Here is a 16,619-nt window from a genome sequence, read left to right as displayed (position 1 = left end):
GGACACAAAAATATAATGCCTCCAGCCTTGGTGATCACATTGGCATAAAAAAGGTAAAATAAAACTAAAAAAAAAAGATTAAAATAAAAATTAGAGTCTTCAATCAAGTGCACAGGCAGCAACAAATGCATTAATGGATGCTCTTTTTTGCATGCTTTGCAACAAAAAAAAAAGAACAACAAAAATAAATTTGTTAGTAAAGAAAACTGCATAGCAGTATTTTTACATGTGTTTTGGATGGTAGAATTTTCCAAAAAAAGGCGCTAACACCTCAATTATAGCTCACAGTTTACGTGACTCAGCTAAGGATATACCTACTAGACAGCTTCATTCAAATCGTTTATAACCGACCATATTCTTTAAATTAACTTTGAATATTTCAGGTATATCCGATGAAGGATAGACTTCTAAAAACTCCCTCTGGGTTTGTTGCTCTCAGCTCTGTGTTAACAGCCCTGGGACTCATGATTTGTTTACTTGTTAAGTTTCACTCTGAGACTCAAACATGTTTTTGCAGCGGAACTATCCTGATGAAATTACAAGCGAAGTGTGATCCCAGGATTAAAACTTGATTTCACCCCTTATACTGTTTTTATCAATGCAGAAATTAGCGCTCAATACCAAAACCGCTTAGGTAACCAGGCTGCACACATGATTAGTCCTGCTGTAGAATTTGTCTTTTTAATATGGGGCCTAATGGGAATGACTATCAGTCCAGCGCCATATGAGCACTTTATCAACTGCGCTTTTTTCCCTTTGGCTTCATTTCCTAGCCCCATGATTTGCTTAAAACACAAACAAGAGGAAATCACTCTGCTTGTTTGTAGTGCAGAAAGATGCAACAAGTGCGTCTAATTACCGCTGATGAATAACATCATTGCTGGTTGTTGATGATGATGCATTCAGGTGATGTCGCAGTAAAAAGAGCACGCTACCCGTGAATATTCATCATGTTTTTCTCATCACATGTCCTCCAGGGTTTCCCCCCAAGAGACAAAACAAGCGCTGACATCCACCAGCTCTCTCATGTTCACTTCCTGACAGCTTTTGTCGAACCCGTTTTTCCACGCTATCAAACGGCCGGCTGATGAGACGCTTCGACTGAAGCCTTTTTTGAAACCAGAGAAAGGAGAGCGGTGGGCTTTGTGGAGTTCAGAGGATTACCGAGGAAGACATTAGAATATCAGAGAATGAATGAATCCCCGGCCTCGTCCTGTCTGCTGCCACTTTTATGTGACTGATGTTGAGAGGAGGATTCTTTGATTCATTAAAAAAGGAGATGTTGAGAAGATTGTAAAGATGTAATGCGATCAAAGTGACATCTGCAGTTTATTTTAGTCTTATTTATTCATAGGTTTCCCCTTCTTAATATCCGTCTGTTACCTTCCTTTATTTTTCACTCATTCCTTTAATTCACTGCGACTTAAACAATCTCAAGTACCTCTGCATTCATCTTACTTTAAAACATATTTAAACAAAGTTGCAGTGTTAAAAGTCTCATAAAGCCGATATGCAAAAAGCTTTCTGCAATCTGATACAGATAGTGAGGGTCCCTGAGCCCTTTGAATTTTGTACACTGTTCAATCTACCCCCCCTCCTATGTTTTATTCATTTTTTTTCACTCTTTATTCAGTTCGCTACTTTATTCTTTGAGGTGTCATCACTCCAGGCACTCCAGCAAGCGAGAGCCATTATGGTTGTTCTTTCTGCATGAGAGAAATGGATCTTTTTATGATCAAAAAAACAGCCGAGTACACAGCCCGAAGGAGCAGAAAATGTCTCACAATAGTCATATTTAACCATATTTGTTTGACGAAATGTAATTTAATATTTGGAAAAATAGCCGCAATTCTGCGTGTCAGGTCGAGCTCAGCCCTCAGCGCTGACTTGTGTGATGTGCTCTGTACATACAATGTCAGGTTGTTCCTGTATGTCACTGTCATGTGTAAATTTGCTTTGTGGCTGTGTAAACTGTCAATATGTCAACACAGCAGTCTAATAAGGTCGTGTTGATGAGGGTCTATAGGTTAAACAGGGTGGATGCTGCTGTCCTAGACAGCCCTGTTGTTGGAGGTAGCCCCTTTAGAGGCATACTGGTCTAACTGGTCCTACTGGGCCAACACATTTTGCACACTTTAAAGATGAACTGCATCTTTATGTTTGGAGCTGTGCAAAGTCTGCCTAACTATCTTTAAATACCATATAAGGCTGATAACACTAAAGCTTTTCTGTGGAAATCCCATAAACACATTATTTACAACAGCATTTAGCAGACACGTGTCCAAATTTTAGTCACCTCACTTGGTCACTGTCTGCAGCACTGATTAAAAATCAGTGATTGAATTAAATCCATTAAAAAAAATGACATAGAAATAGTTTTAGAATGACTTAACATTTGAACTCTTTTCACAGAAATTCACGTATCAGCCATTATTAGTAAATATTTTTAAAAAATGAGAGAAGACTGGCAGAAATGTTGCCAAAATGTCCAGATAAAGTGATGAAAAAGGGTTAGAGAGTGGCAAAAATGGGTAACAAGTGTCAAAATAGATTTTGGAGTGGCACAAAGGGAAAAAGATTGGAGGTTAAAATGTGGCAAAAGTTGGGTATAGAGGAAAAAAGGGGCAAAAGTTTTAAAGAATTGGTTGAGAGTGGCTAAAATGGTGACAAAAAAGTCATGACATGGAGTTAAAAAGTGGCAAAAAAAATGGTTAAAAGAGTGGCACAAAGGGATAAAACATGCAAAAGCAGGGGTTGTCAAACTCATACTGAGTCTGGGGTCAGATTTGCTCCGACGAGAAGTCCTGAGGGCCGGACTATTTAGGCCAGGATTGTGAAAGTCAATCACAGATCCTGACCTAAGAGGCTAATAAGGTCAACATTTCAGCATAAACTGTCAACCTCATTTTCACCATTAGTTAAATATGAAAAATATAAATAACACTGATAATAAATCATGCTGAGATGAAAAAGTAAAAATGATAAGTTTAAAGGCTCAAAATCTGAGATAAAAAGTCAAACTTATTAGTTCAAAAGGTCAAAACACAAAATTGAAAGGCAAAATAATATTTTTAAAAGGCAAATACAAGAGATAGAAAGTCAAAATCACAAGTTTAAAAGGTAAAAATATGACTTAGAAATGTTAATTGTGAATCTTGAAGGTCAAAACATGAAAAGTCAGAATCACGATTTTAGTCAGAATAGTGAGATGCAAAATTGAAAACATGAAATGACAACATTAATTTCTTTTCTCACCTTCCTGACTTTTCATCTAACTTCTTTTACTCTTTACCTTTTCAAATTTTTACAATTTAACAAGGATATTTAAAATCATCAAGGTTTAGTTCACATGTTTACTGGAGGAAATCTGCAGACCTCATACTGGTGGGCTAGTTATAATAGAAAGATCATATGATCTTGCTGGCCGGATACAACTGTACCATGGGCTGTTACTGGCCCCATGGCCTTGAGGCAAAAGGGGCAAAAAGTACCAAACAACAGTTAAAAGTTTCAAAAGTACCCCGGCAAAGTAAAAAAATGTGTCAGAGAGTGGCACACAGGGGCAATGATTGGCAAAAATTGACAACAAAGAAGGTTGAAGAGGGGCAAAATGAGCAAAAAGTGGCAAAAATTGTGCAAAAAATAATACAAAGGAGTAAAAAGTGGCAAAAATAGAAGAAAGGTTCCAAAAACTGATTAAAGAGCTGCACATAGGGGATAATACATGCAGAAAAAGTGTGTTAAAAGGGGTTAGAATGGCAAAAAGTGGAGAAAATATAGCAGAAACAGCCAGGGACAGACAGGGGCAATCATTGGCAGGAAAGTTGCAAAAAAATGTTGTAGGAATGGCCAAATAAAGTAGTGAAAAGGGGTTAAAAAGTGTCAAAAATTAGTTGATACTGGTGCAGCAGGGTTCATTCTCTGGGATTTTCAGGGGCCCTCCTTGTGGCCTGCTGGTTTACAGATGACAGGGACAGATCTCACTGGTAATGCCTAAAAAAATCCCTGTGTTTTGAAAGAAAATATCAATACAGTAATATGTTAATCAAACCAAAATATGAATTTTATTCTTCTTGTTTATTTAAAAGTCCAGCCCCAAGAGTCTCTGTAAAAACTGAAACTGGCTCTTGTGTAAATGTACTTATCTCTCATGTCTCTCTGTCTTGAAAAGCTAGCAAAACTGCTATAAATGAAATGTAAAAAAGCATGATGCACTTAACTGACGATACATGATTTTGTTGATTGTCTCATTATATCTTTTAAGTTTTATCGTCCATATCTGTGCGTCTTTTTTCTCAAGCCTAGTCCAAATGTAGTTGGATATTTCTAAAGGTTTATCTGTGGCCTTTCATACACACAATCAGCATTGTAGGTTAGTGAATAGGCCCCTTTAGGAAGACTCCTCCCAGAGTGACAATAACAACACGGTTCACGGGATGAGGAGACAAGCATGAGATGAGCAAATAGCTCCTTTAGGGAACGACAAAGTAGCACCAGTCAGACTTTTCCTAATCCCGACATCAAATATTGTTTTAAGACTGTCGTCTAACTAACAAAATACTAGAACACTGACTGACAGCTGACAGTGATCGTCATATTAAGTCATGTTTACTATAACAAGGTGCATTAAAGTGTTACAGTGTCCTCCCATTTCTCCAGATCTTTGCTGAGATGTTTCTACACCTTGATTGGAGTCCATCTATGGTAAATTGAATTGACTGACCAGAATTCGGAAAGGCACACACCTCTCTATGAAATGCCTCACAGCTTAGCAAAAACCACGCCATGAGGTTGAAGGGACTTCCTGCAGAGCTCAGAGACAGGAGTGTTGACAGGCCTTAGTAAGAGACCACGAGCCCACTGGTACTGAGCTCCAGAGATCCTAAGTTCCTGAAGGACCACCATCACCGCAGCCCTCCACTCATCTGGGCTTTATGGCAGAAGCTTCTCCTCAATGCAGCCTACTTTGACAAACTACAGCAATCCCATGATTCCTCAGATTTGGGGGATCATTTGTACATTATCTGGGATCAGGCACACACTCCTACTTTGGGGAAAAGGGTTTATTAACAGGAACATGCTAGACTCACTAGATGGCACTACAGCTCCTTTCAGCTTAATGACTGTTGGACCTAATTCTAGTTGACCTTGCTAACAACTTAGCAAACAGCCCAACTAAAAAAATAACTTCTCTAATTGCAACTTCAATTAAACTGCTTCTGAAAATTGTGGAACAATTTCAAAAAAATGTTCATCAAAAATTAGGAATACTTTGAATATCCCATCATCTGTAGTTCATGATATCATCAAAAGATTCAGAGAATGTGGAGAAATCTTTGTGTGAAAGGGACGGGGTCATTAAAATCAGGCATTTTTTCAATGAATGGATGGATGTGAATTTTTATTAGAGGTTTATAGGCACCTCACAGTCTCTCTATGTCTCATTATTTTCTCCTTTGGAGATGACAATGAAACATTACCAAGATACCGGCTTTAGGTCTCAAATAAGACTCCTTTAGCTATAGTCTCAATCGTTGCTCCTGGTGAATTTTAGGAGAAATAAAAAAGGAACTAATGAGAAAAATCTGAAACTTTAAAGAGGCTGGGATGAGAATCAAGTCTTTGTCTTATAAGATGTAGAAGAGAAAGCCTTGAACACTAAAATTTCTCCCATTCAGACAACGTCTCTTTCAAGGAAGGCATTGCATATTTCCAGCAAGACAATGCCAAACCATACACCACATCCATCACAACATTATAAAACCAAAATCTGGCAGGACTGTTGAGCAGCTAGAATCTTACATCAGAGAAGAATGGGACAACATTCCTCCCCAAAAACTCCAGCAACTGGTCTCCTCACTTCCCACATGTTTACAGACTGTTGTTAAAAGAAGAGGGGATGCTACACAACAGGGCCCTATCCTACTCATGAGATGTGTTGCAATCAAATTCAAAAGGAGATAATTTATGTTGTTTATTTTATGTTGTGAATGAAATGTGTTTTTTTTTTTAATTTTTAAAAATATTTTTTGTTGATCTTCAAAATATGTTTTTATTATTTTATTTTTTTAGAATTATTTTTATTATTTTATTTATTATTATTATTTTATTTATTTATCTATTTATTTATGTATTTATTTATTATTATTATTATTATTATTATTATTTTGATTATTATTTTATTTATTCCCATTTTATTTTTTTCCCATTTATTTCCATTTTAAACAGCGCCTCAATTTTTTCTGAATTGGGGTTGTATTAAAATGATAATAAATAATACATAAAGTAAAATCTACTCATAGTCTGCAGCACTGATACCAGTACTGTAGATCAATAGTTATATAATTTATATTACTATTATCTAGTTATATAATAGTTATTAAATTAGTTCAGGTTATTGAGCTTAAACTTTGCTAAAACCAAGTAATTTGAGTTAAAAATCCAACCAAACTTTTTAGCCAGTAAAAGCTGGCATCTGAAGACTACTCAGACTTTCTACCATGTAAATTTAATGAATATAAAGGATATAAAAACAAGACAGCTAATTAAATAGAGGTTAAATATTTATGAAAAGATCAATACCCAAAACACAAACTCTAGGTTTGAGCCAGAAAAACAGGAATATTAAAGTGCGACCCTTCTTAAAGAGGAATGTTAGGGAAGTTACTCGCAGCTGCATTTAGTATTCTCACACATAAGCAAACATTGCATCAGTGTAGTAGTGCTAAATTAGCCATCAGGGAGAAGCTGCACAACTGACCGAAGATGCTTCAGTAACTTTAGCTGGACACTATGAGAGTAAAAAAGGCTGTTTAACCATCCGCAGGATTCAGGAGCAAAGACATTCTGATGTGTAGAGAAGAGTGAGATGCTCTCGGCTGCTCCTGAGGGCTGATGCACTCACTTTTTCTGTTCTGTCTGTGAGTTCTGAGTGTTGTTTCTGAGCCCCTCTTCTTTCTATCCTGGCTGTTTTTCAGGTATGTGCTGCTGCTGTTCACTTTGTTCTTCGTCCCGGGAGTGGTGATGATTATAGCCTACGGTCTGATCTCCAGAGAGCTCTACCGAGGCATGCAGTTTGAGATGGGCCAGAACAAAGAGACCACCGGTGAGATTCATCATAAATTCATTTGAAAACTGCAAACGGCTTTTTGTTCGCATTGATTCAGCTCAAACTGGGGATGAAAATGTAAGTTTTACTTCAGCTGGCATGGATAAAACTGCAACGAATAAGAGTAAAAAGATAGGAAAGAGCAGGATTGATCAAAAAAATCTGTAAAAATAAAACCCTGGATGGCATTTTAGTGCTTTGGCATTAATGCGTTGTACTTCCTAATGGATGCAAATGACTGCTCTGTGCTAAAACAGCCAAACTAATAATGCCACACGTCTGCAGAGGGAGATTTGTTTGTTTTGCCTCAAGCAGACAGTGACATATTTTGTTGCTTCCTACAGGTTCTGCACCTGTTACATCCAAAAATACACTCTGCCTGCTCTTATTGGAGTTTCTGATCAGACTTGTACCAAATGTTTCCTGTTGAAAGAAGGAAATAAATGAAAGGTAAAGCTGGAAAACGGTCAGTTCAGGTTAATTATAACTCCTCTCAGAACCGTGCGCATGAGGTGCACCAGTTTCCATGGCGTCCAGTCTTTTGCGTGATTCATCGCCGTTGAGATGATCTGAAATAACCTTCAGAAGCAGCTGTAAACAGAGAGAGTTTGTAGCAAAAATGGGCTTAAATCTTCGATGCTCAGTTTGTTTACCTTTGAAAAGAAAGGATGAGAATCATCTCGATGTCAAACTTCCATGATTCATCTCATAGAAAGTGAAACGTTTCAAGACTTTTTTGTTATAACATAATTCAAATTTGAACTCTTGACTTTCTGAGACACTAAGAGTACTCAGAAACCTTTGTAGAGTCATGGAGTAAAGTCACCAAGCCCCCATCAAACGTTTTGATCAGAAATCTGCAATGCCATCAGTATTCTCTTAGCTAATATTCATCCCTCTGTAGACACTTTGTGAATCTGCAAAGCTCATTCCTTGCAACACTGAAGTCTCTGAAGGCGCTGATAAAATCTTATAATTAGGAAGTGTGCAGCGTTGGTAGAATGTTTAATGGAGTGTCACCAATTAACTCAATACCAGTTAAACCATGACACCAGCTCTGTACATCAGACAATATATAAAATTAAAAAGGGGACCTGAGTTGAATGTTCTGGCTGTGTTGTTGGTTCTGGGACTATTTTTTAAAAAGTTATGCTAATTTAAAATTAGATTTCAATCTAGAAATGTATGCTTGTGCTTTTCATTCACTATAAATGACACTTACAGTACCACACCATCAATACATTTGCACAAGTGCCAGCTTTTTCTTACACAGACACTTTGGTGGCAGAAATTTCAAATAAACTAAAGAAGTGTTAAAATGGTCTAATTAACATATTTTTGTTTCAGTATTTTTGTTTTCTTTCGAATGTATGTAATTTTTAGACTCCAACAGAGAGATCAGTCCCTATATCGCAGCCAGCCACAAGGGGGCGATTGAGATTTTTAGCTGAATAAGTTGAATTGGTTGTCATATTGAAAATGTATCTTCCAAAACACCTGACGCTGAAAGTTGACGGAAAATGGCTGTTTGACCCCTTTTTTGAATTTCTTGATCACTTTTATCCCAATTTATCCACTTTTGCCTCTTTTAACCCATTTTTGCTGCTTTTATCAGCTTTTCACCATTCTCTCACTCATTTTTGCCTCTTTTAACCAATTTTTGCTGCTTTTTATCTACTTTCCACCATTTTCCCACCCATTTTTGCCTCTTTTAACCCATTTCTGCTGCTTTTTATCCACTTTTCACCATTCTCTCACCCATTTTTGCCTTTATTATAGGTTGACTTTACAATGGCTCATGACTTTGCTGACCTTCATGGACCCCGCCATTCGGCTGGACCCAGGAAAGCTGCCCCCTTTATCACCTCTTATTGGCAGCTTTGACCCTGACTAAAATGATTGTTTTCATGTGCCAGTCATAAAATAGAAAATTTCCATTTATGACTTTTATTAAATGACAATGACATGGTGAGTGTACTTATAACTGATAGAAACCTTGAGCAGCACTGGACTGACATGTACACAGCCATCTTTAGCCATCTTTCTTTAAAAAGACAGAATAAATAAAGGCTTGGTCAGTCATAGTTTTCAATCTGGAGCTTTGAAAACTCTAGGAGGGACCACATTCACTTTGGTTCATATAAGATGAAACAACCACAAATTCACCAAACCATTCCAGTTACTAACACTGAGTCTAATATTCTGTTCCTCTTTAGGCCAGAAGAATGGTGTTGCGAAGCCTCTTGCAGGATCCAATGATGACGATGATGGCTGCTACATCCAGGTGTCTAAGAAACCCTCCTCCTCTGTGGAGCTCCCCACCCTTTCTGGCCCTGCCGCTGCCACCCAAGCCAAGACTGACCGCGCCCGCAGCAACACCTCCGAGGCCAAGCTGCAGGCCAAGAGGCGAGTCATCCGCATGCTGATGGTGATCGTGGCGCTCTTCTTCATCTGCTGGATGCCGCTGTACTCGGCCAACACCTGGAAGGCTTTTGACCTGAGGTCGGCCTCCAAAGCTCTCTCAGGAGCTCCCATCTCCTTCATCCACCTGCTGTCCTACTCCTCGGCCTGCGTCAACCCCATCATCTACTGCTTCATGAACACGCGCTTCCGCAAGGCCCTGCTCTCCACCTTCGCCTGCTGCTGCCGCAACCGGCTCTGTCGCCAGTGCTGGTGGTGCAGGAAGAGGGAGGCGGGAGAAGACGGCATCACCGCTGTCTCCATGGCTACATCCATGGCCACATCTATGTCTAAGATTAGCTACACCACCGTCAGCACCGGCACCTGCTGAGCCTGCAGGGAAACCAAGTTGGTGGCATCGGAGCAGAGGAGACTCCGTGCACCATCTGTTTTTTCCCAATTTCCTGAATTTCATCGTAACGTGCTATGAGTCATGAGCTGAGTAATACCCCTGCCCTCATTTATGAGGCCTTTTTTAAAAGGTCCCCTTCAAATCTGTGTGCATGGCTGCAGAATGTGAGGCGAGGAAAACGCCGTTTCAGTTTGGTGACTTTTCTTTCCTTCAATGTTACAGGCAGCATCCGCTTTGTTGCATCCTGAAAAGAACATCAAGTGCCTGTGCTCTTTGTGTGGCTTCTTTTGTTCTGGTAGTTTGTTCACTGGCTGAGAGACATTTTAGTGAAAAACTACATTGTAAATACTTCCTGTGCCAAAGGTTATTTATGAGACGAAAAAGGACATTCACTCAGCAGCGACTCTGTTTGAATTTCATCCTTTTTTGTTTAATGTTTCATGTTCATTCAGGGCATCTTTCTCTCTCTTTCTGTCGTTTTTCAGAATTATTCTATGAATTACTTGCACATTGCCGACTCCCAAATTCTGAAATTGCTGAATGCCAAGAAGTCAGCGTGTTTACACCAAAAAGTTATCAAAGGGAACAGAGTTAGTCCAGTTTTTTTGGACAAGCTGTGACTTAATGTTTCGGTCTTATTGACTTATGTTTCATCACTTCACTCAAACGTATGTTTTGAAGATTTTGTCAGCGTGGATGTTTTTGTCCCGCTTTAGCAGCACTTAGTGATGCAAGCTGATGAGGCAGGTGGTTAAACATCTTAAAGTGGAGATGGAAATGAAGCCTTTCTGCTCGATATGCATAAAAAGAAAGTCTGCAGTGTAACAAACCAGGATCAAACAGCTCCGGTCATGGAACATAAACCTCCTATTTCCGCTGCTTCCCAATCACATGTATGTTGAATACTGATGCGCAAATTAACATCAGGATGTGGATTATCAGGAGCAGTGCAGATAGTCCATCCATGAAAGGCTGAATGCACCTTGTCGGTGCTCCTTTCTGCCCCTTCTTGCAAAGCGCTTTAGTCAAACTCACCTTTTCTGCTCAATTATCTCTGTGGTGTCTTTAATGTACTCGCTCTGCCTTCTGCTTCAGTGCTGCCAATTACTCCGAGCGCTACCTAAGTACAAAGAGCCCGTTTTCCAGGCTCGCACTAACGAGGTGTTTCTCAGGGACCCTCGCCTGCAGCGCAAACCTCACGGCTTTGCCTTTGTAAAACCGGAGACAAATTGCTCTTCTGACGAGCCCCTCAGTTCTTAAATACTAACAATAACAACAAACTTTTTAAAGTTACCTGTTTCATTCAGATAATGGAGAAAAAAGTGTGCTTCAGGTAGAAGCATCAAGAAAATTAGCACGAGGAAATGGGCAAAAACAACAAAGGTAACTCAAGTATACAAGTCGGAATGAAAATCACTCATTTAGGATTGAAAGTTTACTCAGTTTCTTGAGTAATATGAAAGTATCGAAGCTTGGGTCTGGAAAGGTGTAGCTAAAGTTAGCATTAATTAATCAATTAATCAATAAATCAACTTTATTTATATAGCACATTTCATTTCAGGAAAGTTCAATGTGCTTTACAAGAAGGGTTTAAAAACATCAACAACTGTTTCACAATCATAAAATTAGCCTGGAAACACAAGTAAACAGCGTGGTCCTTTCTACTTTAGTGCATCTTTTCTTTTGAATCTCTAATGTGGGGTTTGGATAAAATGCTTGACGGGCCAATGGACTGTAAAGCTCAGGTTTTGGGAGATTTGTAAATTATGCTAAATGTCTAAAAGCTAGAATGAGAAGATTGATACCACTCTTGCGTATTGGCTAGTTCAAAATGAAGTTAGGTAGCATAGCTTAGCAAAAACTTTAAAATGAGCTAATTTGATTATTTTCTGTAGGTCTTGACTGTTTATTATTATCACAGTGATAAAGTATAGGCTGTTTGCAGATGATGTCACGCAATAATGGAGAACTGCCCTTGGGGGGCAAGTGGTGATTTTTGCATAGAGAAGCACTATGCCAAGCTTTCAAGTACAAAAATAAAAACATTCTTTATTCATAATACTTTTGAGTCCTGAAAGTAGTGAAATTTTAGGGAAAAAACAAAAACAGTTTTGTTGTTGTAATATCTCACAATGTGATTATAAAAAGTCTCTGTCAAAAGCCTGGACGAGCAGCATTACACAACATTCATGTATGGTCCATTAGCTGATGTCTGCCCAGCCTCTCTCGTTGTGACAGAAATCTAGAGCTGGTTGCTTGGCTCCCAAATGGCTCCTCATTGGTACCAATTTGGCTTTTAAATGTGGATTAAATAACCACAAAGGTTTGAGGAAAGAAAACTGGCACTCAAATCGGCGCTAGCTACCGTGCCTCACATTAAAGAGCCATTTTGTAGCACAGGCTCGTTCATAAACTGCACATCATTACCTGGTCACTCAACCCACAACCTTTATTCAGTTGTTGGTATATCCCTGTTTCAATTAGAAGCATATTAGTGCCAAAATTCAGATTTTTTAAATGTAAAAGGGGCTCAGCTAGCCTCTTAGCTCAGTACAAGACTCCTCTAGACTCTTTTCTTCCTTATCTGGATAGGCGAAGTTAGTTGTACGAAGTCTAAAGAACTGAATAAACTGCATTATTGATTGCCTCCACACCAGGTTAATCTGTTAAGCTGTGGTAAAAATCACTTCTATAAAATGTAAGTATCATATTCACTGTAATTAGACATTTCTTGATGATAACTGCAGTGTAGAGGTCCATTTAGAGCTGCAAATTACTAACTTTCCTCCATTCCCATTCATTCTTAAAGGCTGTCCCCCGCTTTCTGACCCCCAACGGACATTCCAGATCACATGACTGCAAACAACCTATATCCCATTGTAACAACTTATTTAAAGTTGATTTATTTTGGGGCTTTTATGACTTTATTCTTAAAGGACATTGGATAGAATTTGAAACTTGGGAGAGAGATCGGAGAATGACATGCAGGAAAGGAGCAACAGGGTGGATTTTGACCGGGGCACCCTGAGCAGCCTCTGGTCAGTCAAGACAAAACAAAGACTGGGGTTTCCATTGTATGGACTCCAAAGCTTTTCAATTTTTTGAATTTCAGTTTTTCCCCCCAAGCCAGCTAGCTGTATTCTGACCCATTAGCTTTTCAGATTTAGCTTTGCTGCAGCGCAACCCTCCCTTTGTTGTAGTTCCTCTTTCATTTGTTTATTTTCAGTTTTTTGGGGGGTTTTTTGATGGTAGATTATCAGAGTCAATACATGGAAATCTACAAGATCTGCAAGTTGCTATTTTGTTTGCTTGAGCGCTTACTCCTTCAGATAAATTGCGGGCTCAGTAGTTAAGATGGAGCACTTTACAAGTGCATGGCTTGTTTTGTCTGCGTTTAAAATGAGTTTTAGGTTATAAAAATTCTGCTGGATAGTATCAAAAGCAAGCTGCATCTGGGGAAGAGCTTGGTCTGGGTTGGGGCTGAGCAGTGTATTACAGTGTCATCTGGATATAAGAGAGAAATTAGCATGAGATTGATATTATTTATATAAAGAATGAACGGTAGTGGCCAAAGGACTGACACTTAAGGCACACCTTTGGTGACTTCAAAATACAACCTGATGCCCCCACACCGAATTTTATCAGTGATGTAAACCAATTGAACAGTGTTCTTTCCCTTTAAATTACTCATTTTAGCTAGATTTGGAGATATGCATGATTAGCTAGCTAGTCAAGTAAACACCAGCTACTGTAGAAGTTGGCATCAAAATTACTTGTCAGTTAACCCAAATCTTGGTCAGTTTAGGCCCAAAATCTCAGTCAAATGGCGTTAAAATTCTAAACTGTAACACAGCCTCCCACCACTAGCAGCCACTGTAGCCGCTCTAACTCTGATGTAAACAACAGCGAATTGATTGCAATGATAGCATCTTATAGGACCACATACTTAGCTATATTAGGGTCTAGAAAATGGGGATAAAACTTTTTGTCAGTTCCATAAAGTAAGGCACTTACAGCACAGGAATGTGGGTGTTAATCTGCAAGAGAATCTAAGGCAAATGGTGCTAGCCCTGCTAACATTAGCCACATTCTACAAACTGACTTTTCACAGGTTTATTCCCCTGTTGCCATGATCCTGTCAAATAAAAAGTGTTCGGTTAAGACTGTTTCAAAGTATTTTTGGATATTTAGTTTGCACTTGACCTGTGTCAAATTTATTGACCTGAAAACTCTGATGACTCAGGGAAGGGCAAACTAGCTGAAACTTGTTAGTTAACATTTCGTATATAAGCAAATTTCTCTTTTAATACCCATTGAACTGTACACATTAGATAAACATCTATAATGCTATGGCAGATTTTTTCCCTTAAAAGTTAAAAACTCCATTGAAATGATGTTTCTTTGACAGGATACACAAATTCAGTTATTTATCCCCAGTTAAAGCATTACTTTGAACCATTTAACACGCCATTAAGACAGAAAGTAGACAATGGGATTTAGAAGTTGGCCTCCTTGGCAGAACATTTCTGGTGCTGATGTAATACTTTTGTCCTACATACCATGTACGTTGACAGCTTAGTGCTGTCATTTCCTATTGCTTTCAAGTTCGCTCCTCTTTTTCATGTTCTCCCTTCTCCTAGCACTCCCTGTCCCTTCAGCTCCCCCGTACACCCACCACCCTCCTTTGTATCCCTTTTCAGCGCGGGAGTATGAATACATGAATGACAATAGTGTGTGGGTGACAGCTGAGATTTGCAACAAGCACTGTCCGAAAGTTTTTGTGCCGGCAGTGGCAGAGGTGGCGGCGAGTTTGGCTCAGATACAAACAATTGGCACAAAATCAAGGCTTACTTGTAAACACAGTGTCACTGGCCTGTGCTTTGTGTTTCCTGTTGTAATTCAGACAGACGAAGAGTGATTTCCATATTTTTGCACTGGAAAAAGCTTTAGGATTCAGTCAGGATTTATTTTATTTACTTCTGTGCACCTTTTAACCCTTCACTGCATTGGTATTCATCCAAGTTCCTTCAAAACTCTGAAGAAAGTTTGTCCAATTATTTACTGAACCCCAGACTGTTAAGCATTTTTAATGACCACAGCTTAGTTTGAGTAATGAAGGTAAGCCTCTTAATTCTGAGTTGGTTTTGTTTTCCAAGGCTAAATTAATCTCATATGCATATTAAAAGGACCAGCTTGTGGCAAAGCTTGCTTACTAAAAGATAAGTCTGTCACAGGGACCCAGATTCTGTTTTTTGAAAATGTTCTACTTTTGTTGAATTTTATATCTGTTTTTCTCTTCAGCTAAGCAGGCCAGCAGGTGTGCATATGAATTATTTATACAAGGAAAACAAGAAGAGCTGCTTCTTCCTTCTTCCTTTACTTTATGCTACTGCTTTTAACGAGCAAACATGGAGTAGCCCCCAAAAGTCCAACTTATTTCACATTTTCGTTTTTGGGGAAATGGTTGGCGAGTTCCAGAGAAGGGTGGTCATAACAAACTCAAAATATCGGCAAAATTTGACAGGTTCAAAACCGAAGCTAAGGTCTTTAAAGAGACTTGGGACTAGTTGTGCTATCCAAAGTTTGCAAAAGTTAACCTTCCAGTAATGCTAAGGTACTGGAAAAATCCAGTGTATAAGGCACACTTCGCAAAAATGCAGAAACATTGGCATGGAAAATTATTGCCACAAGAGTAGCAGATCCTGATTGATAATAAAAAATGCATCTATTTATTTCTCACAGTGAGCTGGAATACAAAGTGATGTAGAACAGGCTAGTGGGGTTGACACCACTTTTTAACAGCTTTTCTCCCTAACAATCCTACTTTTAAAGAGAACAACAGACTAACACAATCGTGTTAGTTTGACTGAAAAAGACTCCTCAGTTCAAGACAAGTGACCAGTGTAGGACTGTGGGTCTGTATGTCACAACCAGTAAGTAGTTGAAAGTGATCAGAAGTTTTATATATCTTATTTATTTTGGCTACTTGTCTTAGCTACTGAGCTACTTTGTACTCATTTTCAGTGTCTTATATACTCCAAATTTCAATGAAAATGATAGCCATGAAAATTCTTGAAATTTTACACAACATCCCATCAAATTTTGCAAAACGTTTATAAATAACTTTCCAAAATTTCCATTAAAATACAAAAAATTTCCTGTGTATTCCCTTAATTCAATAAAAATTATCATAAAATTTCCTAGCCGTTCATACCAATTTCTGGAAATTTCCATGAAAATGTTAGAAAATTTTAAAGGAAACCATCCCCCCGAAAATTTCTCAAAATTTACAGATAATTTTCCCAAATTTTCCTTAAAATACCCAAATATTTTTAAGCATAGTCCCACAAAAATATAGAAATAAATTCATCTATCACTGCAGGCTGAGAGCTTAACTACCGTAATGTAGCTAGTAGATGTGCAAACTCTAATGGGGCTTTTCCACTACGACTTTTGCCTGCACCAAGCCAAACCAAGCCAAGACAGGCTGATTTGCTTTTCCTACACCAGTCTGGCCGAGTCAAGCCAAACCGAGCCGCCCTCATTATTTAAAATAGTGGTATCAATTGAATGTGTTTTTATTTACAGTGGCCATCTCTCAAAACAACTGTAGCATTTGACAGTCCACAAAAACCAAACAGCTAGCTGACATAAGCTGAAGGTTAGCTTAGCATAACATAAAGACTTGAGATAATGCTT

General features: G+C 38.6%; 1 protein-coding gene across 1 annotated transcript in view; it reads left to right on the top strand.

Annotated features, from left to right (window-relative positions):
* The window catches only part of cckbra (cholecystokinin B receptor a), a 77,664-nt gene extending 67,765 nt beyond the window's left edge, over nucleotides 1-9,899 (top strand). The window contains exons 4-5 of the mRNA XM_041782208.1: nucleotides 6,978-7,105; nucleotides 9,325-9,899. Of these exons, the coding sequence (XP_041638142.1) occupies nucleotides 6,978-7,105; nucleotides 9,325-9,899 (703 nt within the window). The remainder of the gene's footprint in view (nucleotides 1-6,977; nucleotides 7,106-9,324) is intronic.
* The last annotated feature ends 6,720 nt before the right edge of the window (nucleotides 9,900-16,619 follow it).

Source organism: Cheilinus undulatus, linkage group 24 (assembly GCF_018320785.1).
Source record: "Cheilinus undulatus linkage group 24, ASM1832078v1, whole genome shotgun sequence".
Taxonomy (NCBI): Eukaryota; Metazoa; Chordata; class Actinopteri; order Labriformes; family Labridae; genus Cheilinus; species Cheilinus undulatus.
Note: the sequence above shows the minus strand (reverse complement) of the source record. Positions and strands in the feature narration are given on the sequence as shown.